The sequence below is a fragment of the Falco punctatus genome (assembly GCF_963210335.1).
Source record: "Falco punctatus genome assembly, chromosome: 19".
Lineage (NCBI taxonomy): Eukaryota > Metazoa > Chordata > Aves > Falconiformes > Falconidae > Falco > Falco punctatus.
In genome coordinates, this window is record NC_137599.1 from 6,410,673 (window position 1) to 6,437,023 (window position 26,351).

At 45.2% G+C, this 26,351-nt stretch overlaps 3 protein-coding genes and 1 long non-coding RNA gene across 18 annotated transcripts in view; 3 read left to right on the top strand and 1 right to left on the bottom strand.

Annotated features, from left to right (window-relative positions):
* FAM117A (family with sequence similarity 117 member A) overlaps nucleotides 1-2,391 on the top strand; it is a 32,177-nt gene extending 29,786 nt beyond the window's left edge. For all 9 annotated transcript variants that reach the window (XM_080369761.1, XM_080369759.1, XM_080369760.1 and 6 more), the window contains one exon: nucleotides 819-2,391. In XM_080369761.1, coding sequence (XP_080225887.1) covers nucleotides 819-1,158 — 340 coding nt within the window. In that variant the 3' untranslated portion in view covers nucleotides 1,159-2,391. The remainder of the gene's footprint in view (nucleotides 1-818) is intronic.
* A 567-nt stretch (nucleotides 2,392-2,958) lies between these two features.
* On the top strand, nucleotides 2,959-7,491 carry SLC35B1 (solute carrier family 35 member B1). The gene is made up of 9 exons (XM_080369770.1): nucleotides 2,959-3,374; nucleotides 3,591-3,694; nucleotides 3,937-4,067; nucleotides 4,619-4,649; nucleotides 4,860-5,017; nucleotides 5,357-5,483; nucleotides 6,223-6,329; nucleotides 6,609-6,762; nucleotides 7,119-7,491. The coding sequence occupies exons 1-9, from the start codon at nucleotides 3,181-3,183 to the stop codon at nucleotides 7,169-7,171; spliced, it is 1,059 nt and encodes a 352-aa protein (XP_080225896.1). The 5' UTR covers nucleotides 2,959-3,180; the 3' UTR covers nucleotides 7,172-7,491.
* Nucleotides 7,492-7,764: 273 nt separating this feature from the next.
* LOC308055601 lies at nucleotides 7,765-19,758 on the bottom strand. Of its 3 annotated transcripts, none has more exons than XR_013924569.1 (3): nucleotides 19,600-19,758; nucleotides 8,236-19,478; nucleotides 7,765-8,182 (listed from the first exon to the last, which is right to left on the bottom strand). It is a non-coding gene; the product is annotated as an uncharacterized lncRNA (long non-coding RNA). The 3 variants fall into 3 exon arrangements; XR_013924570.1 differs by having other exon boundaries at nucleotides 8,236-14,450; nucleotides 19,392-19,758; XR_013924571.1 differs by having other exon boundaries at nucleotides 8,236-13,077; nucleotides 14,301-19,758.
* Nucleotides 19,759-19,845: 87 nt separating this feature from the next.
* Nucleotides 19,846-26,351, top strand: part of SPOP (speckle type BTB/POZ protein) — a 28,481-nt gene continuing 21,975 nt past the window's right edge. For 2 of the 5 annotated variants that reach the window (XM_080369767.1, XM_080369764.1), the window contains exons 1-2: nucleotides 20,565-20,845; nucleotides 23,329-23,400. The gene's annotated coding sequence lies outside the window, so the exon portion shown is untranslated. Of the gene's footprint in view, nucleotides 19,959-20,510; nucleotides 20,846-23,328; nucleotides 23,401-26,351 lie in introns of those variants that run through there. The other 3 variants (XM_080369766.1, XM_080369768.1, XM_080369765.1) reach the window with 3 other exon arrangements.

Here is a 26,351-nt window from a genome sequence, read left to right on the forward strand (position 1 = left end):
GATGAGACTCCCACAGAAATGTGGCTGCTCAGGTCCTGGTGAGAGGGGCTGAAAGCTGGAGTGCTTACCCTCAGACATGCTCAGAAAGATCTTGTGATTCCTTGTGCCGGTCCCAGGCAGTAGGTTTTTCTTAGCCAGCAGAGCCGCTTGAGGAGAAGAGGTGGTTCTCTTGTAAATAAGTGTGCTTTCAAAACAAAAACAGGCACCTCGTGCTGCTTTGTGCCTGAAGCGTGATCCAGGTCGCAGAGGTAGTACAGCTTTGTCAGGCTCTTGGAAGAGTGCAAAACTTTGAGAGACAGGGTCTGGAGAGGGTCCAGCGGGGGCTGTGAGGATGATGAGGGGGCTGGAGCATCTTCCTTAGAGGAAGGGCTGAGAGAGCTGGGGCTGTTCAGCCTGGAGCAGGCGGAGGGGGGATCTGACGATGCCTACAGATATCTGGAGGGTGGGTGTCAGGAGGACGGGGCCAGGCTCTTCTCAGCGGTGCCCAGCGCCAGGACGAGGGGCCACGGGCACCAGCTGCAGCGCGGGAAGTTCCACCTGAACATGAGGGAGACCTTGTCTGCCCTGAGGGTGAGGGGGCGCTGGGACAGGCTGCCCAGAGCGGCTGCGGGGTCCCCGTCTCTGGGGACACCCAGACCCGCCGGGCGGCTCCGTGCAGCCTGCTGGAGGAGAGCCTGCTCTAGCAGGGGCTGGGCCGGGCGACCCCCGGAGCTCCCCTCCCAGCCCCACCAGTCTGTGGTGCTGTGAACTCCCTGTGGCTGTTTGGTGCCCTTGGGTGTGTCACTTACTCATCATGTCTCGCTCTCTCTCTCCTTCAGCTCCCCCAGCCCTGATCAGCCTTTCCAGCCTTCCTGCCCAGATAAGAACAAAGTGCACTTCAACCCCACTGGTTCTGCCTTCTGCCCTGTGAGCCTGGTGAAGCCCCTCTTCCCAAATGTGGGCTTCCTCTTCAGGGGTTTTCCAGCTTCTTCCAGCCCTGGCACAGGCACATTTACATCCTGTCAGGCCACAGCCCCCACCCCATTCCTTGGGGTGCGGAAGGACGCTGCAGTAGAAGGCTTCAGCGAGGTGTCCCAGCCTCCTTCACTGAACTATGACCACTGGAAGCATGGCCAGGCAGAGGAGAGCGTCGTCTTCCACAGCTCTCTGGTGGTGTGAAGCCTTTGGGAAAGCTCGCCATAGCCAGCACCAGCAGCTATGGCTCATCGGTGTGTCTCTGCTGCCCTGCGGAGACTAGTGCCTTGAAGGTGGGATGTGACAGCCAAGGGGCAGCCCTGGGACTGCCAACAGCAGGCTGCCTCTGGGGATGATGGAAGCTGTGAAGTCCAGCGTGCCACGGGACTACTCACTGCTGGAGGGGCTTGTTTCTCTGAGCCTCCCCTGTGAAAGCACTTTCCTGTGTTGAATTGTCTTTGTTTCCTGTGTGATTGTTTTGCTGGTGGAGAGCGGCCGGGCGCTGCTGCAGGGAGCAGAGGCAAACTCCTGCGCAGTGGCTCTGTGAGTGAGGCTGAGCTGGGAGAATGCAGGTGGGGCTCCCTCAGGACCCCTCACCCCGTGGCCTGCAGGGGCCTGTAGGACCACTGGGGCAGGAAACGGTGTGGATCTGCACCAGTAGGACTGCTCATCTCCCCCTGAGCACAGAGAGGGCTGAAGAGCAGCAGATCCCTGACCGTGCCTCCCTGAGCACCTTTACCCCTCAAAGCAAGCCTGCAGCTCGAAGAACGCTGTGTTTTGGGGAGCACAGGTGGCTGCATGCAGCTCCCACAGATCCGTGCACTGGAAAGCCTGTGTGACTGGGGGTGAGGGAGCTGCCTGCCTGGTGTCCCTGTGCCTGTGGACGGGGTTACAGGTGCCTTGGCTGTGCTGCAGGGAGGTGAAAACGGGCATTGCCCAAAGGTCCCTGCTGGGAGGGGGGTTGTTGCTGCTGTAGAGAAACTACCTGCTGCTTTCCAGCCCAGGCAGCCTGGCTGAGCGGGGATGGGTGCAGGGGGCTCTGGGACCCCTCTGCCTCACTGGGGGTGGCTGTATGGAAGCACTGCGCACCCCGCGGCGCTCTCCCAGCCTGTTTGTTGCCTTAGAAGGTGATGCAGTAACATGGGAACATTGGTTGTGAAGCCTCCTGACAAAATATTTGGTTTTGTGTTCTGTTGCAACGGCTCTGGGTTGTATTGAAGAAGCTGATTTTCTTGTATCTGATGTAGAAACTCTATTTTCTTCCAAAGACACTATTTTTGCAGCTGTTTGAAGTTTATATTTTATGTATGTATTGCAAAGCCTATAGGAGGAATGTTAGCTTTGGAGTTCTTGTCCTGTGTTTTAAAGGGGTTTTCTTTGCCGATGCTGGTGTTGCCAGTTCAAAGGAAGCAAAATAAATATTTTGAGCATCCAAAATGCTTCGTTGGCATTTAATACGTTGAGTCTATACTGGAGTCTGGGAGGAGTTCAGCAGGTGTTGGAGCTGCAGTACCAGCAGCTTTGAGGCCGTGCCCGGGGGGGGCTCACGGGGGCCGGGGCAGTGAGTGTTTAACCGCTGCCCCCTCCGCTCCGGCGCCGTGGGCGCAGCTTCTCGTTCAGGCCGCGGAGAGGAGCGCGGCCAGCTGCGGAGGAACGCCTGGAGCTGCGAACCGCCGCCTCCTCCGCCCCCGGCGCGGCCCGCGGCAGCTCCCGGGGACGGCGGGTGGCGGGGGAGCCCCTGGGCCCCGCCACGAGGGGTTGGGCGGGCGGGCGGTAGGACCTGCGCGGTCGGCCGTGGCCGAGGGGGGGGCGGGGGCAACGCCGTCCGGTGCGCACGCGCACGCCCTGCCCGAGTCGCTCAGGCGACGGCGGGAACGCCAACCAGGGACCGCCCGCCAGCTCCGCCCCCGCCAGCGCAGCCAATCCTCGCGCTCCACATCGTGATGCGCCAGCGCCAGCGCCGCGCCCAGCGAAGGGCCCCGGCGCGGGGCTGCCCCGGGCGCTGCCTGCCCCTAGCGGTGCCCCGCGGCTCCGAGCGCGGCTCAGCCGCGGCGGGGGCGGCCCTGCGGGAGCCCGAGAGGCCTCGGCGCGCCGCGCTCTGTCGGAGCCGCCCGCTTCCCCGCGCCGCCCGCCCGCCTCCGCCCCGCGGTGGGCCCGGCGGTGCGGCGGGCGGGCGCGGCCGGGGCCGGGTGGGCCCTGGGCGGCGGGCGGGCGCAGGCCGGGCGTATGAGGCAGCCCGCTCCGCCGCCGGCCGCGCTGCGGGATGTGGTGCTGGACGTGGCCCCGGCGCTGAGCGGCCGCGCCGCCGCCATGGGAGCGAGCGCCAACGGCACCGCGCTGCCCGAGCGCCTCCGCCTGCCCGTCTGCTTCCTGGGCGTCTTCGCCTGCTACTTCTACTACGGCATCCTGCAGGAGAGCATGTGAGCGCCGGGCCGGGGGAAGGGGCCCCGGGGGCGGCCTCCCTCACCGCGGGCCCCGGCGCGGCCACGGCCCAGGAGCCTTCCCCAGGGACGGTCCCGCCCAGGGTCCCGCCGTGTCCCGGGGAGGGTCGGGTCCCGCCCGGGGTCCCACCGTGCCACGGGGCGGCTGCTCCAGGCCAGGCCCAAGCGCGGCCTCACCATGTCCCGCTCTTGCAGCACGCGGGGCCGGTACGGGGAAGGCGCGAAGCAGGAGAAGTTCAAGTATGCCCTGACCCTGGTGTTCATCCAGTGCGTGATCAACGCCGCCTTCGCCAAGCTCCGTAAGTCGGGTCTGGGGTGCTGCCGGCTGGGCCTGGGCACCCAGCGGCTCTGCGGCTTGGGAAGCCCGGCCGCGCGTTGCCGGTGAGGGACTTTTCCCTTTGGAGGGCACAGTTGCCACCGCTCTTACTGCGGAGCGCCGGCGTGCATTGTCCCTCGCATCTCTGGTGACGTTCTTAAGGCACTTCATGGCTGTGGTGGCTGTTCGCAGCCCTCCTGATGTTCTTTCTTGTTTTCCTTCCAGTGATCCGTTTCTTTGATGCTGTCAAAGCAGATCGCACTCGGAGCTGGCTGTACGCCACGTGCTCACTCTCGTACCTGGGCGCAATGGTTTCCAGCAACTCGGCTCTGCAGTTCGTCAGCTACCCGACTCAGGTGGCACAGGGCAGGCGCTGCGAGGGCGAGGGGTAGCCAGTACTGATGTACAGCTTAGTGCTCTGTGGCTCCTCTGACGCTCAGAGTACCCCAAAAACGGGCACTGTGGTGACCAAGCTAATGCTGTGGAAGAACCAGCTGGTGAAATGATGTGGAGGAAAACTGATTTTTGACACTTATTTTTCCCTAATTGCTTTTGTGGAGCTGTATCACCATGTTTTGGTTGGCACTGGGTACTTGGAGAGGGGATAAGAGACTTCAGACTGCTTGGGAAAGGGAATAGCAATCCCTAGAAATTATGGGAATTTGCTAATTGGGAGCTGGTACTAATTTTAGAGGGCTTGAAACGATCTCTGAAACCCTCACAGTTAATTTAGCAGTTTCCTGTGGTGGGATTTTTTGTCTTCTCTTTTTTTAAGTGTCTCATATGTTTTGTTGGTGGGGTGCGTCAGGGTGTCTGATCCCATGTGGCCACCCTTGTGTTGTCACGACAGCTCTGTTTGCAGGCAGGTGATGGCATGCAGCTGGCTAATACAGGCTTTCTTTTATAGGTCCTAGGCAAATCTTGTAAGCCCATTCCAGGTAAGCAAATGTCACGTTCCTTCGTGTCTGTTTGTGTGGCTTTCTTGTGTCCTCAGCTAGCACCTCTGTGGTGAAAACAGTGCCTCTCTCCCCTTCTGTCTGCTCTGCCACAGGAAGAGCAGGTGGCATTTTATCTGCATGTTGTTCTGTTGGGCCAAGTTAAATTCGGAGAGGGTTTTCGGAGTGGTTTGTGATGTTGTTTCTTTACAGTCATGCTTTTAGGAGTGACTTTGCTGCGGAAGAAGTATCCACCGGCCAAGTATCTCTGCGTCCTCTTGATAGTTGCAGGCGTGGCCCTGTTTATGTACAAACCTAAAAAGGGTGCTGGGAGCGATGACCACGTCTTTGGCTATGGAGAGCTCCTGCTGGTGAGTACCGCCAACGTGCAGGTGACCCCAGCAGGGGTGAGGAGGAACAGGCCTGTTACAGCACAGATAAGGCTGTGCCCTTTGTACCTCAAGCGCAGCCTAAAGCTGATGTGGAAATGGTTCCCCAGGCGGACACCTGGGTTTGAGGGTGCTCTTGGGAGCTGTGATATGACATCAGTGCATGAGTACATGCGTACCCCGCTTAGCCTGGAATGCTAACGTAATGGTCACATAATTGCTGCTTAGTAGGTGATTGAAATGTAAAACCCCCATAGATTCTCCCCATAGAGAAGACATAAAGAGCAAAGGTTTTCTTTGCTGTCTCTTATCTCTTATTAGCTGCTGTCACTGACCTTGGATGGGCTGACAGGTGTATCTCAGGACCACATGAGAGCTCACTACCAGACGGGTTCCAATCACATGATGTTGAATATTAATCTATGGTCCACCTTGTTCCTGGGAGCTGGTAAGGAACATCCTGCAAAACCCACAGCCACCGCGCCCAGAGACTGCCCTGGGACACCCCGTGCGTCAGGCTCCAAAAATGGGCCTAGAATGCTTTTTGCAAATAACTATGTTTTGGTTTGGGTTTTTTTTTGTTTGTGTATATAGAAAGTCACGGTTGCTCAGTGTAGCTTGTCTCGTGCCCGCTAGAGGACGCTACTTCCCGCAGAGTGTAGCTGCCCAAGGCTTGCTCGTTCCGGAGAGTTCTCCCTGCCGGCTTGCCCTGCGCTCCAGCCCTAACCGCCTGGGTTTCTACCCGATGGTGCTTTTGCACTGGCTGAGAAGCAAACTCAGTGTGGCTTTCTGCGCCGGTTAGGGACTAGCGCCCTGGCGGTGCTCAAGGCCAGGCTGGATGGGGCTTTGAGCACCCTGCTCTAGTGGGAGGTGTCCCTGCCCATGGCAGGGGGCTGGGAACTAGATGATCTTTAAGGTCCCTTCCAACCCAAACCATTCTGAGATTCTATGACTATTTTGTCACAGTTGGATCTGTAGTCATCGATTGCTTCTTTTGTTAATTAACTAGGGAAGTGATCCCTTGTTCTCCTGTTGTCTTTATTTTCCGCTGTGTGGAGTTTAGTCTTTGCTTTTGGTAGCTCCTCTTGGGTTATGAGCGTAAACTGGAATTATACTGTGTAGGCAATGGCTGCTCAGGCTGCCTCTGGGCTTGTAATTCACACTTTTCATCTGGATCTTTCTTCCAGGGATACTGTTCACTGGAGAGCTCTGGGAGTTCTTGAGTTTTACGGAACGCTACCCCAGCATAATTTACAACATCCTGCTGTTTGGCCTGACAAGTGCGCTGGGTCAGGTAAATACACCTCCAGTGTTCTGCAGCCTTCACAGGGATGTGTCTGCCCAGCTGGGAAACAGCAAAGTCAGGCTGTCTTGCTTTCAGTTGCTTTGCTTGGTGCTTGAGTGCTGTACAGGCTACCTTCAGAGTAAAAGTGGTTTACATTTATATGCAAATAATTGGAATTTGAAATAAGGCTCTTTCAGCTCTGGCTCAATGGCTTTTCATCTGAAAATATGATCCGTGTTGTACTTTTTCTAGTCTGAGTGACAAAAAACATCTATTTGTTTTCTACAGAGTTTTATTTTCATGACTGTGGTATACTTCGGACCTCTGACTTGTTCCATCATCACCACAACCCGCAAGTTCTTCACCATTTTAGCATCTGTCGTTCTATTTGCCAATCCCATCAGTACAATGCAGTGGGTGGGGACAGTCCTGGTGTTCTTGGGTAAGTCTGGGAAGCAAACGCCCGAGATCTTTCCCCTATTAAACAGAGATGATGCGTAGCGAGGGGAGAGCTAACAAAATATGCTGGTCAAAAAAAGTCTAGTTGTATTAGAACACTCTTGATGGACGGAAGTGTCAATAGCATTACCAGTGCAGGAAAAGAAAAACAGGACTCCTAGCTTTGATCTGTCTTATTTTTTCCCCGCACTGGGTAAGTCGCTGCCTCTGAGCGACCATTAGTAGACTGGTGCTATTAAGCTGATTTTTCTGATTTTTCACTAAGTTCCATGCGTTACGTTTGTTTGAAGAATGTGAAACAATTTTCTATGCACATGGGTTATTTTATTCTCTTTCCAGGCCTTGGACTCGATGCCAAATTTGGAAAGGGAGTAAAGAAGACATCGCATTGAGGGAATGGCTGATCTCTGCAGTTGGAATGAACTTTTAATTTATTGTCTTGTACCTCAAAATATGTTATGAAACTGGACTCAGGATAGGTAATCAGAAGGAGACTATTTGGATTTTTTTGTTTTAGTTTTTTTTAATTCTAAGTTGTCTTAAAATTGTAATACTTTAGTTTTAACTGCAATTAAGCTTTTTTTGTGTGTTTTTCTGTAATCAAAGCTGCATTACTAGATCCTAGCAGCAGGATGAAATTCTTGCCTTAACAGGAAAAAAAACTCTTCATATCTTTATTAAAGGGACAATGGCCACTTTTCCAGAACTTTAATTTCAGTGTCATTGGTTGATCTTGGAGAGAAACGGCACACCCCTCTCCAAGGAGAGGGCTAGTCTTAGAATTATGTTAGTTCTTTGGTGTGGCCTGGAAAGATCCCCGGATTAAAGGCCTGTGTTGAAGACAATATTCTTTTCTGATTGATTGTATGTTTTTTCCATAACTGAGTTGGCAGAGTAGCCAGTTGGATGTTCTTCTATTAAGATAATATGTGTAAACATTGAGATGTGGTATATCCTTCAGCCGAGCCCTGCTAAAACCCCAGCAACACTTGGCATATGTAAAAGTTTACAGGAAACCTGTTTAACTAGTGGGGCCCAAATGAATTCTTTTCATCCCCTCTGCTGATGAAGGAACAGGACCCTCTGTTGCTAAAACCATGCCAAGGTTGTGTGACAACAGCTTCTAGATGTTGAAAGGGCCCTTGTTAATTAACCACCATCACGGTGAGCTTTCAAACATCCACTCCTGAGCACAGGCTAGCTCCCCAGTGTTGTATGGGGAGGAGTTACTATCATAATGATGCCTTCAGAGCTGGAGAGCAAAATTCTCCAAAGAGCAAACTTTACACATGAAAGCATGTTTCTACCAGCTGTCACTTGGTCTCCATCTGTTCTGTGGCTTTGGCCTTTTGCCCCTCCAGATGGGGTCTTGGATCTCTTTCCTGAGTGGCTGTTTTAAGTCTCTCTCCGCCCTTCCCTGACCGCCCCCCCCGACCCCCCTCCCCATTCCGTCTACTGCTTCCCCCACCCCTCCAGTATTTCTTACAGATTTTTTGGCCTCAAATTTGGTTTTCATTTGATCTGTCTTACTATCCTGTAGTTCTACTCAAACAACACGTTTCTTGCAAAATTAAACCCAAAGCTATTGAAGGGTTTTACTGTCACCTTCACCTCTTTGCTAATTTCCATCATCTTAAAGGTCAAGTGGTAAGCAGCAAACAAACACATTCTCAGTGCTAGAGAATCCTGAAGTAAAAGCTTCTGTGACTTAAATCCATGAATGCTGCCAGACGAACACCATGTGCTGGCATCTGCTACTGTGCAGAGATTCTGACATCCCTGGAGAGAGTTATGCTTCCCAGTATCTCTAAGGTAATGAATGCTATTTCCATTTTATAAAAGGGAGCAGAGAAACTGCGTGACTTGTTCATGAAACACTGTGGCAGAGATATGAATTAATTACCTTCTGTGTGATTTAATCATAAAAACTATCTTTGTGTTTGTAGGACTTGCACTCCTCTGTCTTTTAGCACTACCTTACATTTAACCAGTTGTCAAACTCAGCAACTAAAAGCAGCAAAAGAGATTCTAGGTGAGCTCTCAGTTCTGTTAGGTTTTTTTGCAGACCTGTTTCCCCTTCTATGAAATTAATAATCTAATGTAGGAATAGACCCAGCTCCCCCATTACTGTGCAAATACAAACACCTGAAAAATGCATTATAAATCACTTGTTCCCTCAACCGTTCACTTCCTTGTGATAATCTTGGAATTTCTGTTCAAACGTTGCCCATTAAGAATATTTGAGTAATTTATGTTACAAACCTCTACTCTTGTTCTAGAGTATGTGCTACAAATCAAAGGGAAATCACTCTTATTTTAATTCCACAGATGCAGGATTGCTTATTAGCAATAATTCTATGCTGACGAAAGCTCTTGAGAAAGTATATGATCAGAATTTGAGGGAGTGAGATAGCAGCAGTCTTTCTCCAGTTGCTGTCAGGCTGTTATCGGTGATCTTTTTATTTACAGCACCTCAAGCCAAATTGCCTCTTCTGTGTACAGAGACTGCTTTTCCTGAATTCTTCTCCCCCTTTGGCCCCCACTCTAAGTGTAGCTCTAGGAGGGACTATGTCTGTAAAAAAAACCAAAAAACCAAAAACAAACAAAAAAACCCCAAACCAAACAAGCAACAACAGCAAAAAAACAACAACCAAAACCCAAAGACTTTGTTAATTTTTTTATTAACCATTGAGAAGAAGCCAACATAGTTTCAAGGGAGCTGTTGCTCAAAGCCACAGGTCTGTCCCCTTCCCCACACTGTAGCAGCTAAGATAACCAGCTGAAAGAATGAAGCTGGGAGGTTCCTAGGGTCTGTTTTTTAAGCCAAGATCTCTCTCTACCAATATCTTCAATTTGTCTGTATTCAGAGCACAGATGTAAAGATCAGTCTGCCAAGAAGGAAGAAAATAAGGGAGATTTTCTCTCTCCTGATTACTGCAGACTCCCTTGACCCACTTTAACTTTAAAGCCCATTCCTGGTATTGCTCCAGCTTGGTTCTTGCTGCACCTCTGACTCCTAGTCAATAAGAATTTCTGAAAATGACGACAGCTCTTGTACCTACCTTGAGCCTGAATCCTTTGGATTTCCTTGGACATCTTGCTGTCTTCTCTCTAGACCTCACATACTGCAAGATCCCAGAGAAGGCTACGAAAACAATTCAGGAAGCTATTTTCAAATCAGCGCTGACTTTTGTTCTTGGACAGTTTTAACAACACTACCACAAAACAGGTCCCCAGCTTCGAGTTGCCAGGATTGCTGCAATACCTCTCCCCAGTGACAGACTAGTTACCACATTTTGAGAAGCCTGCCTGGTGCTTCTTAGTGTATGTTCCTGCTTGAGTTCAGCTGTCTCTTTAAATAAAGACAGGTAAACTCCAAAGGAACTGGGTTAGGCTCCAATCAAGTTTTCATCCTTGTGTTACTTTTTCCTATTAAATGGTAGCTCCTCTTCAAGGCACCTTTTGCAGAAGAATTTATTATGTTTAATAGCTTTTTGGTTATGTTTGGGTTTTGGCTTTTTTTTTTTTTTTTATAAACAGCACAACGTTTTCAGAGGCAATGCTTGAATTTTGGTGAAATGTCATAAAAGGCTTTCTGTCTTCAAGCCAGAGATAGTAATGTACAAAGTGTTGATGGAACATAACTCTTTTAAGTTTATCTAGATCCTGCATAACGTCTAGTGTATGGCTGTGCAAAGAAATCTAACTACTGCTGGCAAGCTATATTTTGCTTATTCAAAGAAGGAAGTATTCTCTGGTAGCATGTGCACCCATAAGGAGCAGTTTCAAGGAATTGAAGCATAGTTCCCAGGTTCTCTACCAACAGTCTAGGCTTCACCAGTTCTGCTACGACTCAAGTTTATCTCTTTAATTTTTCTAGACATTCTCCAGTTTAGTAGAAGGGCACAAACCTAGTTTAAAAAAAAAAAAAAAACCAACAACAAAAAACACTGCCTTGTTCTTTTTAGTCCTTGTGTGCTTGATCTGTCTTTATTTCCCCAGCTGTAAGCAAGGAGTAGTTTTGCGATAATGACGTTTTGCAAAACGAAGAGTTTTTGTAAAATGTTACCCTTTATAGCCAAGATGGTGGGTGCTTTGAATGCTCACTGCATAATGTGTTGAGTTTGGGCTGAGTTGCCAAGGTGTTACTAAAGAGAATGCTTGTGGTTTACTCCTTCCTTAGCAGATGTGACTGGTCTTTCTTTGAGTAGAAGAGGAAGAGAAGTCAGTTGAATAGGAGATTAATGTATTAAGTGCCTTAGACAAAGCCCTGCAAGTACAAAACATGAAGGTCAGATTCCATCTTCTACTTTTTGTTGGCTCCGGAGTCCCAACCCCAAGTCCTTTTTTGACTCAGCCAGTTACCAGCAGGGGGAACTCTTATTTCAATAATTTTCAAGAAATGCAAGGAGAATACCTATAAAAAAGCAGTTCCTCTTTAATTAGTAATATAACTGTACTTTGAGAGTCTTTGTGCTTACAGTAAAAACATAACATGGAAATCAAGGTCCTCCTCCATTTTTATTCTGCTTAATTCTTTTTGACCATCAGAAGAGACTACATTGAAGCTAAGTCGTTAGAAGCTTAAAGTCAATCACCACCTCTTCTGCAGAATGGCCTTGGTTACAAAGAGCAGGAGTATAGATCAGTATGGGCACACCTGCATGTCCTCTTGTCCTCATGTAACACAAACAGCTGCCTTCCTGCACAGCAGTACCCACTGGCATCGCAGTAGAGGTTTTTGAAAACATTCCTGCCAGGAGTCTCCTAGGAACCCTGTCAGTTCTTGGTGGTTCCAGGGAGATGGGAAGAGTCAGGTATGTACTGAGAATAAACAGCAGATTACATTGCTACAGTGTTTCTGCCTGTTGTGCCTCCAGGAGGAACTTGATGTATCAGCCAAGAAAGGTAAAGTTTTATTTCATAGCTAACTGAGACATGGCATCCACAGGGGGAAAACTTGGCAGCTGTATTGCTTTTCCTTTCATCTTCCTTGTTTTTACGAGCTGCTTCTGCAACTCCATCAGCAGATGTTTAAAAAACCCCAAATGTTTAGAGAGCACATAGAATAAGGTAGACGATACTGTACGTGCCTATGTTTTGTAGAGGTGGATATAATTGTATAACACTGATAACTTTTTGGTCACAGGATAGTGAAGACTCATGCTCGAATTACAACAGTTTAACGGACAAGGAAGCTATTGTAACTGCTTTGAAATCAATGACTTGCCAATCTTGGAGATACCACTTCAAACGCAGCCTAACAACCATTCAAGAACAACTAGGATTTATGCTGTGCCACTCAGTTAAGAGTTGGTGATTGTGTGAGCTTATCCTGCAGGACTCCACACAGTCTTGCAAGGGAAATGGGAATTCCTGTCAGATTTCATGGACTGAAAAGTGCATGAAAATCAAAATAGCACCCATCAAGGAACATACATGCTAGATTTAGAGTCCCACTTTAGCATGTAGTAAGTTTATGCTGACTAGTAATAGGAAGAAGTTTTTAAGGCCAGTAGGGATAGGGTATACATTTCAAATATATACTCATAATAAACAGTTTCATACTTAAGATTTACAGTTCATAACTAATAGAATTTCAGCAACAGTGAGCCAGGGATGCATCTAAAGAACAGGAAAAACAATAATTGCCTCAGACAGAAACAGGGACAGCTGGATGGCACACCGGAATAAGTAATATAAGGTTTAAACTATTTTAAGAAAAAATTAAGGTTAAGGCTTCAGAATTAAATTAGCAAAAATGGTCATAGGGCTTTTTTTACTTTCTCTTGCTATGCTTTTCTGTGGTGATTGCAATGTCACCTTCATTCTTTTTGTATATTTATGCACACAGAGGATCCTGAATGCTTGTAATACCACCTTTATCATCACGGTTCAGTTGCTTTGGTTAAGCTCACAGCCTACTTCTGAAGTTTTTATGAGTAATTAACCTGTTGTAAAGAAAAAATCTGTTCAGAAGACAGCATGGTTTTGATACACAGTACTTGCTGAAATACGGATTCATTCAGTGGAAGTGTTTTGCTAGCAGAATATAAGAAAAGACTGCCAGAGTCAGGGATGGTGGTGTGTTGTTTGCTGGAAGTAGGTTCAGGTCCTTTACTGGGTCTTCAGTTACTCCAAGAGCAGCCCAGATGTGCAGCACTGGGCATTGCTGAGAGCTGTTCTACTGGCACAGACCAGATACTGAAGAATCCATTTAAAGTTAAAACCCAGCCAGGTCAGTTATGGAAACCTTCCATCACTTGCGATGAAGAGTAAGTCTTCTGTATGACTGAAACTTGAAAATGGGAATAAAGTGAAATATTTTAAAAGGTATACATAATTTTTGGGACAGCAAGGAAAGATTTCCATAATAGTCCTTGTACATAGTTATTTGCTATTCTGCAGGTGGGACTAGCACCCACACTTCTTAATCAGTTGTTCTAATTTCTCCTTTCTAACAGCCAGTGTTGTAAGACAACACTAAGGAATCTTGCAGCGGCCCTGGAACATGAATAGAGGACAGACTCGGCCCATCTGTAATGGCCTCTGCCCACTGACAGCACAGAACTGTCATCCAAAGGACTATTTCCCACTTAACATTAAACAATAACATCTCAGCCTTCTCCAGTACACTCAAACAGTAGCAATCATTGTCTTCAGTTTCTGTGGTAATGGAAAAAATAAACAGCTGAGGTTTATCCTCTGGAAGCATAATTGCTTGGCATTCATTAGCTAAACTTCTAAAAATCACTTCTTAGAACAATGCAAGCTGCTTTCCAGGCAAAGGCTGCCTCTCTTATTCCTTGTCAGCATTGAGGAGCTAAGTCTGCTTTCAAGACAGATGTGCAGCCTGCTCTGATTTAGTTTATTCTCAGAATTGTACTGTCACTTTCTCCCAAGGTCTTGAGAGATCTTATTCAGTGAACATGATAGGCTATAATTTGTTAATTAGACAGTGAATGTGGCGGGAAAAACAAAATCCTTGCCTCAGGATTAAGAAACACCATCAGTTTGGATTGGGAGATTCTGCCCCTGCCTTAGGACTTGTGTGGCAGTCCCATAACCTAGTGTTTCAATGATTACCAAGGTTTTTTTATTTTTGCATGAACAGCTAGACCAGATCTGTAAAAAGGAAGTGTTCACAGCCACGCCTGGAGAGATGTAAAACTCTGATGTGAATGCACCAAGCACAACTGAATTACCAACTTGTCTAGATAACAAGTGCAGTTTTGACATAAGCTTTACTTTCTGTGGTTTGACAAATTCTAAGAGGTCTTTTTGTTTTGTTTTGTTTCCCTTCTATATTGCATGAAGCATATTATCACTTAAAGTTAAGATAGCTTCATTAATATTTCTAAGCAGCAAGACACCATTACCTGATAATTGAGGAAATGCCCAGGAAGAAATTAATTATTTTTGCAGTCAGTAAATATTTTAGAGTTACATAAAGTGTGAGTTACATACATCTTGGGAACCCATACAGAATGTAGCATGTCATTTCATTATCTGTAAACTTACCTAGTCACAGAAGGGGACAGCACAGTCCAGTAAAAACAGCAGATCCATAAATGCTGGAATTAGCAACCCGTATTTTGATAGAACATGGTAGAATGCAATGATCACTGAGGTCCCTACTTCTTTTTTTTTTAACTTGCTTAAAAAGCAATGCTGAAATAGAAGATATTGAGGGATGGGGTAGGAAGATAGGAACATCAAACAACATAAACTTTGTCTCCTTAGGAAATCAGGTTAAAGACAATGTGATTAGACAATTAAAGACTACAGCATGCAGATATCTACAACAGAACCAAAATATTGCATGGGCAACCTTACTTCTGGCTGGTCTTCATGGCTTCTGAATGCTTGTTTTGAAATCACTGTTCTAAAAGACAGTTTTCTATGCAATAACTGAGTGTATCTTCAAATTAAATTAAACATCTGAATATTCATTACTGCCATTTTGGTTGCAGTAATGTAATGCCATAATAGGCATTGCAGGACATTGGTAATGAGAAGGCAAAACCAAAGAACTGATTAGCTCCACATTAAGCTCCTCAGTTCTGTAAAATGTTCTAGAGTAGCAGTATTTCAGTCATGATACTTGCTAGAATTTGTGCAATAAAGTGCATACTGACAGCTAGTATCCATCTTATTGTATTGAAAGCACAAATTTAGCGAGCTCTCCTCTCTTCTACCAGCATTAGAAAATAGAACAAGACTAAACTGTCATCTAGTTCTGAATCCCGACGCTGAATAACTGAAAAATGCTTGTCTGTGGATACCTTAAAAATCCTGCCTTTCCCTTAACTTGTTACCACTGAGGTACAGACTGCAAATGCACTTTTACATTCTCCCTTTACTACATCACTTCTCATTGCTCCGTACTTTTATCTTACTGAATTAACTTCCTCTTTTAAAAAAAAATAATATATTTTTTTCAGCTGTTTGAGCCTGTTATGCTCATTCATATTTTCATGCTCTGTTACACAGAGTGAATTCTATCCTGGATTTTCCAAGTCTTTTGTCCAGTTATCTCTCTGTACCTGTAGAAGGGGAAAACAGCAGTGACAAAAACCTTTAGACTGTTGCAGTCCATTCCCACTTCTCCACTAAGGAAGACTGCTGTGATAACATTGAACATTAATTCCTGTTTGTGGAGAGAGGCTGGTTTGAATAAATCAGAGGACTTTTGACAACGTTCTGAGCTCCTCCACTCTGCAGGTGCTAGCAGAGTTAACAGCATCTTGGAGAAAAGGAAAATAATTTCACAGACCATTAGGGCTGTTGGGAAGCAGCAGGATCAGGTTTTAATGAATACAGGATCAAAAGCATCTTAAAGCAAACCAGCACTGAAAACAAGAGCAGGCTCATCAGGGAAGACAGGAGATGCTTCTAACGAGAAAGAAAGCAACAACTCAAAGACATGAGGGAGTCACTTTCTCACAATAATGCATTTTAAAGTATAATTTCCTCTTCTAAAAAATTAGCTTTGATACTTTTCCAATACATGTAAAAATAGCACTATGAACAGATTCCCTGCAATTAAAATCTCCAAGTTAGAGTTTTTCCAAAGGAGGTCAAGATTTTTTTTAAGTAATGTTTGTTTTCTCACAAATATAAGTAGTTTTAATCACAGCAACCATGACTAAGCTACCTATTTTGAAGTCAGGAAAGCAAATTCAGACAAGAAATATGCAAATCAGTAAGCTCAGACCTGAGAATGGTTTGTACGTGAAAAAGGAGACTATGCCACCACTACCAGCAGGCACTTTCTCATAGAAATGCCAACCGCTATTGTTTTGTAGCAAATATAACACTGTCTGTATGTGGTGCCTGTGCTACAGCAAATTTATCCTTTCATGCTCCAAGGGACATAGGTGCTACTGGATCCAAATGCAACAAAGGTAGGAACTATCTGCTTATGTGCTCAGGCAATGACAGTTTTGAGCACATGCGTAACCAGAAACTGGCAACATTTAAGTGAACGTTCAGGACAGAAAGGGCAGTACGTGAAAGATTTAGGTACCTGTAATATTATACATCTGTTGAAAATGATTTGTTTTCAGTTGTAGTTCTTAATTTGGGTACCTAAAACCCATCTAATTCCTACATTCTTGTGGATTTCTGCTTCAAAACCAGAAGCAACCAGTTCCCCTATTATTTTTTTTTTAATATATATAAGCTGCTTAACTTCTATACACTTTAAAAGTTTTAAAAGATGGGTAATATTTAACTTGCCCTCCTACTCCATGCAATGCTGAAGATTATTTATAGTGAAGGAAAAGTGGGGATACTGGACTCAGTGTCTAGCTCAGTACTTGCTATTCTGTTGCAAATTACATTTTGAGGAAGAAGGTTGCAAAAGAAAGAGCTCGCCAGTTTCCCTTCCCTGGAGGATGCTCAGACTTCCGTGGTTCAAAGAAGCCAGTATCTCAGAAGCTTTTCCTTTCATCACAAACCGTATCAGCACTTACTGTCCTCTAGTGTGCTCCGCTAGTGCTAAACCTTAGACTGCTTTGACAAGATAAATAATAATGTAGGCTTTGTACTGGGCTAGGTGAGAGCATGACATTTCAAGAGGATGGAGATACCCTAGCAGAAGTCAGACTCCAAAGATAAACTATTAGATACTAGATTTTTAATTGGCTGTTACACAAATAGTACTATTCCACAATGAAACCATGAAAGCTTGTCATATCAAGATTCTTTTAATGTCTTAAATTTTAAAACAAAACCCCTAACCATATCCTCAAACCCAGCAACAATCCCATTACTGTTTGTGAACATACCTTTTGCATTACATATGGAAAATGAGATAAAGATGTCTCGCTGGTATGAGGAGAGGTGAATCAAGCAACTTGTGCTATTTGTGTGACTATTGCCTACATAAAAGCCTCATTAAGTCTCCCCAGTGACTGGAGATGGGTTTTGTTTAGAATGGGTTTGTTTGCTTTTGTAACAAGCTAGCAAATACAGGAAATAATTTTAAAAGTGTTTTCATACTCCCCTGATCATCAGGAGCCTATATGAGATTTTAATTAGTGCTGCATTTTCAATAACCCTGTATCCATATGTGTTGCAGATTCTTTCCTGGATAAAAGGGAGATAATTAGGAGAATCCTGTTTTTCAGTCTCTCACTAAAGGGATAGCTGATACATTTAATCATGATGTAGAAATTCTGGCAGCTTTCTCTGAGTTCAGCCTCTCTCTAATTACATTTCTAGATTTTTAGTAAACTGAAAGGGAAACGTAGACGTAGGAACAAAATAATTAAAACCAAAGAGGAAGTGAATATTAAAAATCAGGAGCTATTTAAAATTCTTGTACATAACTCTTTCATGGACATCAGTTTAATCAGCTTCACATAAAAATAAAACTTAAATATACACAAAAGAAACACCTCCAAACCTATATGTACATTAGCATTTACTGATGATTCTCATGCAGAAAAATACACCTGTCTTGTATCATTCAGATGATACTGAAAATTATACCCAAAGTGAATGCATTTAAGAATTTGGTTACTCTTACATGTACCCTAGTGTCAAAACACACACACACACATACCCCTGCATAACCCCATGCACATTTTCAAGGTTCAAGCAGTACCTGCACCTAGGAATTGTAATTTTGTTAAAGACAGAAGGTAGGGTCTGTGAGGAGTGACAGTATTTCACTTCTATCTGCCACTGAGGAGGACAGAATTGACCTTAAGTAACTTTTACATATGGAGGTGAGGTAAAATTTGATCATTTTCACACATACCCTATTTAATCTTCCACTTCCTGGGAACAAGAGAATTTTGATTAGGAGAATGTCATAAACCGCAAGAAAGGTTGACCTTCCTACCACTAACTGACATATAGCCAGTGTTGAATTAAAGGAGACATTTCTGTTTGTTCTGTCTAGAAACATCTTGCAATTTGTCTGCAGCCTAAGCGAGGGGAAGGAGGAATCTGTTTTCTCTTAAAACTGGTGCTGTGATTTCCTTTTGTACTTCAACTGTAAAGAGGATAAATACATCAGTAAAAATCCACAGCTTATTTGGGGAATATAAACCCCAGACTAATGGAAAGGGTATGAAAGTAAGTTTCTAGGAGAAATGCATAGCCAGAATAGGAATGCTAACACCAATTCTGTACATCACAAGAGGCAGTTTTATAGCATTTCTTCATTGCAATGCAGCATTACCTGCTGGTTTGTCACCATGGGCAGCAGTTTGTGAAATGACAGAATGAAGCAGGGTTCAAGAATTGGTTATGACTTGGATGAGATACGTGCCAGGAAAACCCAGGACACCACAGAAAACGTTTGCGATGAAACGGGCAATATTCTCTGAGTCAGTAGTGGACAACTGTGGCTGCCAAGCATACAGGACCAATTGTGCTATAAGAAGCAGCATTTTTCACCTAAGAGAATGAGATATGAGGTAAAAAGACTTTGTATCTTTCATTTAAGTAAGTGTAACTGTGATATGTATTATGTAACCTGACTGATTTGGTTATTGTGGTGCTTTGCATGTAATTGTGTTAATTCACTATTAACTGGCAGGAAAGAAAGGCTAGCCGAGGATAAGCTTCTCCACAAACATTTAAGTATTTAAAGGCTGTGAACAATGACTGTTTTGCTTTCCCTCTTTGCAAACCATTACAAATTAGAAGACCCATACATAGACAGGATCTTAGGATGATAGTATAAATACATCGGGATGTTATCTGGTCCAACCTGCTCAAAGCAGGGTCACCTATGAGATCTGAGAAGGTTGCTCAGGACTTTATTTAATCAGACCTTTAAAACCCTGAGAAAATAGAGACCACATAGTCTATCTGGGCAACCTGTCCAAACGGTCATCTATGGCCATATCTAGATATCTTGTATCTAGTCTAAATCTCTTCAGGTTTCCTTTTGTGTCTCATCCTCCTGCCATGTACCACTATGAAGTGCCTGGCTCCATTTGCTTGATAACCCCCTTGTAAGAGGTGGGCCTTGTAAGTCTGTAAGGCCTCCTTTAACTTTTTGATCTAGATCCCTGAATGACAGACATGTTTGCTTTATAATCCTTTTCTCAAAACGTTAAAATAAACACTATGCTTCGAGGAAAAACTCACCAGCCATCCTCAAACTTGGTAAGAAATTATCATTGTGGACAGTGTGGGGAGCCACTCTTCACAAGCACAGATGACCCACCACACAGCCTGAAGCGAGAGAATAGGGAAGAATTGTTTGTATTTTCCACCATAACACTAAGCCCAACCCTCAAAGGAACCAGGAGGAAAGATGAAAACAGGCCACACCACCACAGCAAGCGAAACATACACTCTCATCTCCCCCAACACTTCCTCCTTGAGTAAAGGAATTTGAAACAAAAGCCGACACCAGCTCGCAGAAGAGCTGTCAACCCTCGCACAACACCAGAAGAAGAGGCCTGCCAAGCAGAAGGGGCAGAGAAGCACGGCAGCAGCTGCTCCTCACAATGCTGTGAGGCAAAGCAAAGATGGCGCGCACCACCTCCCTCGACGCCGTTCCCGCCCTTCCCGCCCCACCCCGCCTCTCGACGCATGCGCAGCGCCTCCGCGTGCCGCTGAGGGGCGGGCGCTGCGGGGGGGCCGGATGTGTCAGTGTAGGGTGGGATGAGGAGACCGAAAGGGGACAGCAGGCAGCGGTTCCCTTCTCAGGTGAGGTGGGAGGGGCCGTGCGGGGGAGAGAAGCAAAAAGGAACTGGGCGAGGACTGGAAGCCTCCGCAGGGATGGGGGGAAGGTAGTCTCCTCGTCCCCCGCCACCGCTTGCCTCTCTGATGTGTATGTGGGGCAGCTCTCCTGTGTCCCTGCGGCGGCCCTGCCGCACGACTGGGAAGTGAGAGACCCGCGCGGGCCTGCGTCCCCCTCCTCTGCTGGCTGTTCTAAGTGCCACTGCGACAGGAGTAGCTCTGCCAAATAGCGAGCGCTTGAACTTGAGGGGACCCCAAGGCACACGGCGCATGTTCCGCCGTGCTGCCAGGCGGTGAGCCACCCGGGGGAGGGGCGGGCGGGCGGGGCCGAGCGCGCATGCGCAAGAGGGGGGGGCGGGGAGGGCGTGTTTGGCGGCGCAGGCGCGGGAGCGGGAAGGGCGCCGCTGCCGCAGGCGCGGAAGGGAGCGGGGGGCGGGAGGTCGAGGCCGGTGCGAGGGGTACGCGCCTGCGCGGTGGCCGGGAGCGGGGCGCGGGGGGGAGCGCGGTGCGGCCGGGGCGCCTGCGCGGCCGGGGGGGAGCGCTGGGAACGGCCATATCCTGCCCGTTCGTCAGCTCGGCGCCTGCGCAGAGCGCTGCTGCGGGGACTTGCGGAATAAGCGGAATAACGAGCCTCTGCATCTGCTTGGGGGGACTCGGAGGAGGAAGACATGCTGCTAGATAGTGAGCTCCAGCTGCTGGTGTTCGCCTAGAGGGGCTGGCTGCGGAACGGGGGCCAGAGTCCGGGGGCGCTATCCCCACCCGCCGCACCTGCCTGGGCCAGGGCTTCTCGGGCGCTCAGCCTGTCTCGGAGCGGGGCTTCCACCGGCCGTAGGAGTCACTCGCGGGGCCCGGAGGTAAGAGCTGTGGGGAAGGGGGCAGGCGCTGGGGGAGGGCTCGGTGGCTCGGCTGGGGAGGAGGGCGCGAGTGAGGGAGCGGGGCCTGGGGAGGGGAGAGGTCCGGCAGGGAAAAGTTCGGGGGAGGCCTGCTTAAGGGCTTCCCGGAGCTCCTCAGGCAGGGGCAGAGGTTCAGTGGGGTGCCAGGAACTGAGTAAGGAAACGTGAGTGGGAGAAAGGAAATAAAGGCTGGAGTGGAAAACCTGGGGTGACTAACAGCATAACCAAGTAAGGGATGGCCGGTTGTAGTTTCACCGCTGAGGACTGAGAGGCACATTTCTCATGAATTAGAGGCGTCTGGGATCGGTGCTGGTATTTCTTCACTGTGTCTCAGGCCTGTGGTGGTGTTTAAAGGAAATGGTGCATCATCATGCAGTATGGAAAGGCAAAAGAATTCTCTTTCGCAGTTAAATGTGTCACTGATTCAATTTAATAGCTGAGTGCTAGTGCTTGCTACAAGCATTATCTTGATTAATGATTATAAAGGTATTATAAAGGTAAAATACTGTTTCCGTAGTGTGCCAAATGCCTGTGCAATGGAATTGTCTTTCCCTTGACGTTTTTTAGAGGAGAGGAAGATATGGAATGTAATGTTATTTGTTGTCATTTTTCTGTAACTCAGATTTATTAAATGTGTTTACGTTTGTGATTGTAGAGCATCATCGTGACATAATGAAAAGGAATACTTTTTTGTGATTTCTTTTTTTTTTTCCCCTTTCTTTGCCTTTAGAGTTCTAAGCGTTCACGTCTGGGGGTGGCTTGATGTGAAGCCCTGTAAAAGTCTGAAGAATTACACTATTATTTATGCTTTATAAAACAGAACTCTTTGGTTATAAATCCCCCTAAATTAGTTAAGTAAAACATACCACTGGCTTCTTTTTCAGTGATATTTTCTAACCAAATGCCCAAAATTACTTGGTTTCATTATGTCACTTGTTTCGTTGTGACCTGAAGAAAAGACAGATTTTTATTTTCTTAATGGCATTTTGTCATGGATGGGTATCGAGATCGAGACAAAATAATAGCAGAAGTACATTGCAAGCTCTTGTCCTGTCACCATATCAGTAGAGGACAGTAATACAGGAGAGGACTGTACCTACCATAAGATCATAGAAACTACTATCAAATTTGATACGCTGATTTACTTGAGTGTAGTTACCCCTATTATAAAACGAATTGCATTTCCTCCCCCAAACCTCCCGGGTTTGCCCATAGATAGAGATCAGGGAGGGAGTTAAAATGTAAGGGGTTTTGGTTTCACATACTGTCTCCGTGAACATTGCCAACATTGCCATCGCTGATTGCACAGATGACAGTGGAGTGCTCAAAAAAATACTATTTCCTGTGTAATTGATCTTACAATTTGCTGATGTTTTAACATGGAGAAGGTACCAGGACTGGCAATAGTATTAGGTTGATTAGACCTGATAAATGTTGAAGACCATTCCATTCATCAGAGTCTTCTCTCAGTTAGTTTCCACTGAGCCAGCTTGACCTGTGCGTGGGGAGGTTTAGGGTTAATCTCTGAATCTCTGAACTGCAGCTGAGCCTCTAGATGGTCCTAGTGTGAGGTATGTACTGTGAACCGAGTTTGTTGCCCTGTGTGATTTTTCTAGATACCATTCTAGTTTACAGAAGAGGGACTTAACAGCATTATTCTTGACACACCCTTCTATTCAGCATTTTACTCTTGGGGCTTGCCATTCCACTGCCTGGCTCACAGTGGACCTGTAAACTTGAAACATCTGCTTCATTTCTTCCTGGACATTATTTCTGCAGAATTGGGCATAAAGCTTGTACAATCAGGAGCTATTGCTGTTTCACTTGGAAATTTCACACTTGGAAATACCCACTGTAATGTTGTAAAATTCCTTCTCCCAGCATTGGCTTGATTTTCTGCACGATTGGAGTATTATGTAAGATCTTGCTTTATTCCTCCAACCTCTGACTGTTGGTGTTTCCTACTCAGCACAGAGAGGAAATACGACTGAAATGTGTTTTTTTTTAAAAAAAAAACCAAACAAGCTCGTTTTATTGGGAGAATTGCTTCTTGATTCTCAGTTGATAAGCTGCTACTGCATTGTCTTGTGCTTTGTACTTGAGAGACCTCTTAAATAAAGCATGTGTCCCAAGTTCTAGAAACACATGATGGTGTGGGAAACTAGCAGGAGATGAAAGTATTTGTACCCTTGAGGAGGCAAATAAGCTGTTGTTTTTCTGAAACTATATCTGTAAATGTATTAGAATTTCTTTTCTTGATTTCACATTGTTAAGTGTCCCTTTACTGAACTCTCTAGCAGTTTTTGGAAGGAAGGATTTGAGTGATTCTGGAAGTCTCTTCCTCTTTGCTGGTGTACGTAGCTGCGAATTCAAGAAAATAGGTAACACGCATGAAATGTAATTTTGTGGGTTTTTTGCTTCATTTTTTTTCTCCACATTTTTAGGACTGAAAAGATGCAGAACCACTGACTGTGTAGCAAATGCCTGGAAAAGACTTGAGAGTTCATTTTTATACAGTGAGTAAATTCTTTGTCTACAGGCAGAAGTTGCACCATTGCAATCTGTGAAGTGTACCTGGCTTTACAACTCCGTGGATTTTTAGACATCTGTAGAGTTTATAAAGTCAGGACCACTGGAGGGATTAAATACTCCCAACACTAAATTGATGACCAGAAGATAGTGTTTTGGCCATAGGTATAGCAGATAGTGTTGACTTTAGATACACTGATTAGAGAAAATAGTATTAAAATTTTCATATTGAGATCTTGGTTCAGCTTTTCTTAGCCTGCACTGTAGGTCTTACTCAGGTTCTGTTGTATGACAGTGGACTTTAAAAATGGCTTTTGCTAGAAATACAGCATGTATGTTGTGCATTTTAAATTAGGTCTGATGTAATAGTTGGGCTGTGCATCATATACAGTAATGTTTAATGCTTTTAAAAAATTGATCCAACTTCTGATAACAGAAGTAATTTCCTAGCAAAAAGGGGGTGCCCTTGCACACACCTTTAAGAGACTTAAATATAGAAAAATTCAGACTATTCATTTGATAATATGCTATTTTTTAAGCATTTAAAATATTTAGGAATCTCATAAGTTCAGTAGTATTGTTTCTGAAAATACATTGGAAGGTTTAGAACTCTGAACACTGAAATTTATTACATATTCAGAAACATTTCATGTTGCATCATGTGTATAATTAGGGTATATAGTTGGACACCAGGATTCTTAAATTGCTGACTAACAGTTTAAGGTACTCTGAATGACTACCTTTTCTCTGGAGTTAGTGTGCCACCCTTTGAGTTAATGGAGGTACAGTTGGAACACTTTTGTATGTGTGACATCAGAAATGGCAGTGACATCTATACAGCATCAATCTGAAAAGACTGATGTGATGTTCTGAAAATGGAAACATCTTCTGATGTCAAACAGAACTTAAAGAACTACACATTTTTAACTATGAATATGCAGAAATGGTACTTGTAGAGGTTCACAGGATGATTTGTGGGACTAAAACAGCAATTTGTAGTTCAGGTTTTTTTCCTCCTTTCCATGAAGTCTTAAGTCCTCATATTTACCAAGAAACAGCTATCTCCAAAATGAGTATAACGGGAATATCTGTTAGGGCTGTGACAAGAACTGATAATTAAGCAAAATTGCATGAGTGGAGAAGATGGTCTAGAAAAACTTACTGACCTTGGAGCCAAACAAGAAGTAGAAGCTTGCTTGCAGAACTTGATCAGATGAAGAAGTCAGTTAACTTAATTATATGTGTATTTTTAAAAGTGTGGCTTTAGTTACTGTTCTGGCCACGTTCTTTGCTCATTGCTGCAGAAATTTGTTCAACAGATCATAAGTCGGATTGTAATTGTATATAGAAACTTTTCTCTAATAGCAGTGGTTTGCTACTGGGAGGCATCCCACGATTTATTTCTTCTAGATTTTAAAGCTAGTGAGGTCTCACTTACCTTTTCTTAAAAATAAATATTTTTCAGGTTTTTTTTTTTATTTAAAACGGTGAATTTGCTCTTGTATCTGAAAGAGAAGTTCAAATGACAGCCCTGCTTTTAGAGGCATGCTTACAGCAGTGAGACTGGAGAGCAGGTGGAGACAAACACAAGTCATCTGGAGCTGCTGTATAGCAATGCAGAGAAGCTGCCTGGCTGCCTCCCAAGTGTTGCTGCATAAAGAGGCTAGAACAGATGCTGACTGCATCAATGGAAAAGTTTTCAGTTAACATGGCTAGAATCATGCCTACAGGTTAACTATGTTGACTGTTAAAGAATGTTGTGTATCCCCTCTATCCCCCACAAGAAGCTATTATCTTGTGGTGAAGACATCATGCAGTACCTTCTTCAGATGCACAGAAGGCAGACTGTTGTAGGCTGGGTATCTTGACCTTATACATCTGCCTTCATAATTTCAAAATCATATTAAGTGACACCACTATATGGGTGCCTTCATTTCCTCAGCTGCTTTTTTGTAGAGGTGCGCAGCCTCAACAAGTTGTGCTTAAAACCCACATGTATCAGTTTGATGAATTTCTTAGAAGCACTTGTGGGCACTAAATGAAATTCAGAGAACAGTATTTCACTACTGCATTTGAGAGAAAGTGTTTTTTTAAGATGTCCTGTTAGCTTGTGCTTTTGTTCATACTTGTTCCTAGAGAGAAGTACAGCGTGTCAGTGTAGGCGTTTGAGTCCAGAAGTTTTGAAAATTGCCATCACATGTCGTGTTCTGCCTTACAGACCTCTGCTTGCTAATGACTGTCGTTTAAATTTTACATAATTTTAATCAGGGATTGCAAGCACAAGTGTTACAGCAAATTATATTCAGCTGTATCATGGAAATGTTCTAAGGTCCTGGTGCTTTTTTGGTAGTAATTTATAACTTGTGTGATTTAGAGTTGGTTCTTGGCTAGCAGGTAATTGATACTTCTCTTTAGATTAATATTGCTTATTGAGTTTTACTATTGATGGGGAAAATAATAGGAAGACCCTTAAAAGTGTTTTTATAAGAACAGAAGGGTTTAACAGGAAGAAATCAAAAGTGACAAGAACTGGTTTCTTCTTTGAGGCTGAACACTTTATGGAGATGGCTTGTTGGTGTAAAAAGGGAAATAAATGTAGGTATGTTCTGGGAATTTATTTTCACATACTTTTACATTTACCTCTGTTTTTCAAAGATGCAATAAATGGCTTATGCCAATAACAGCTCAGAATGCGTAATTAAAAGCAAATCAGCTCCCTGTGTCCAAGATACTTCCTTTGAATTTTTTTTCACTTAGAAGTTACAACATTAATGCTGAAAGTAGTGAAAAGAATTCACCTTGCTGCCCTGATTCCAAAGTGTCACTAATATAAACAGACATACAATAATGCCTCTGGCCCAGTCTTTTTCCTGTTGACTAAAAACATACTAAATATGTAATGTCTGAGATACCAGATTTTTCTTTGCTCTTATTCTTA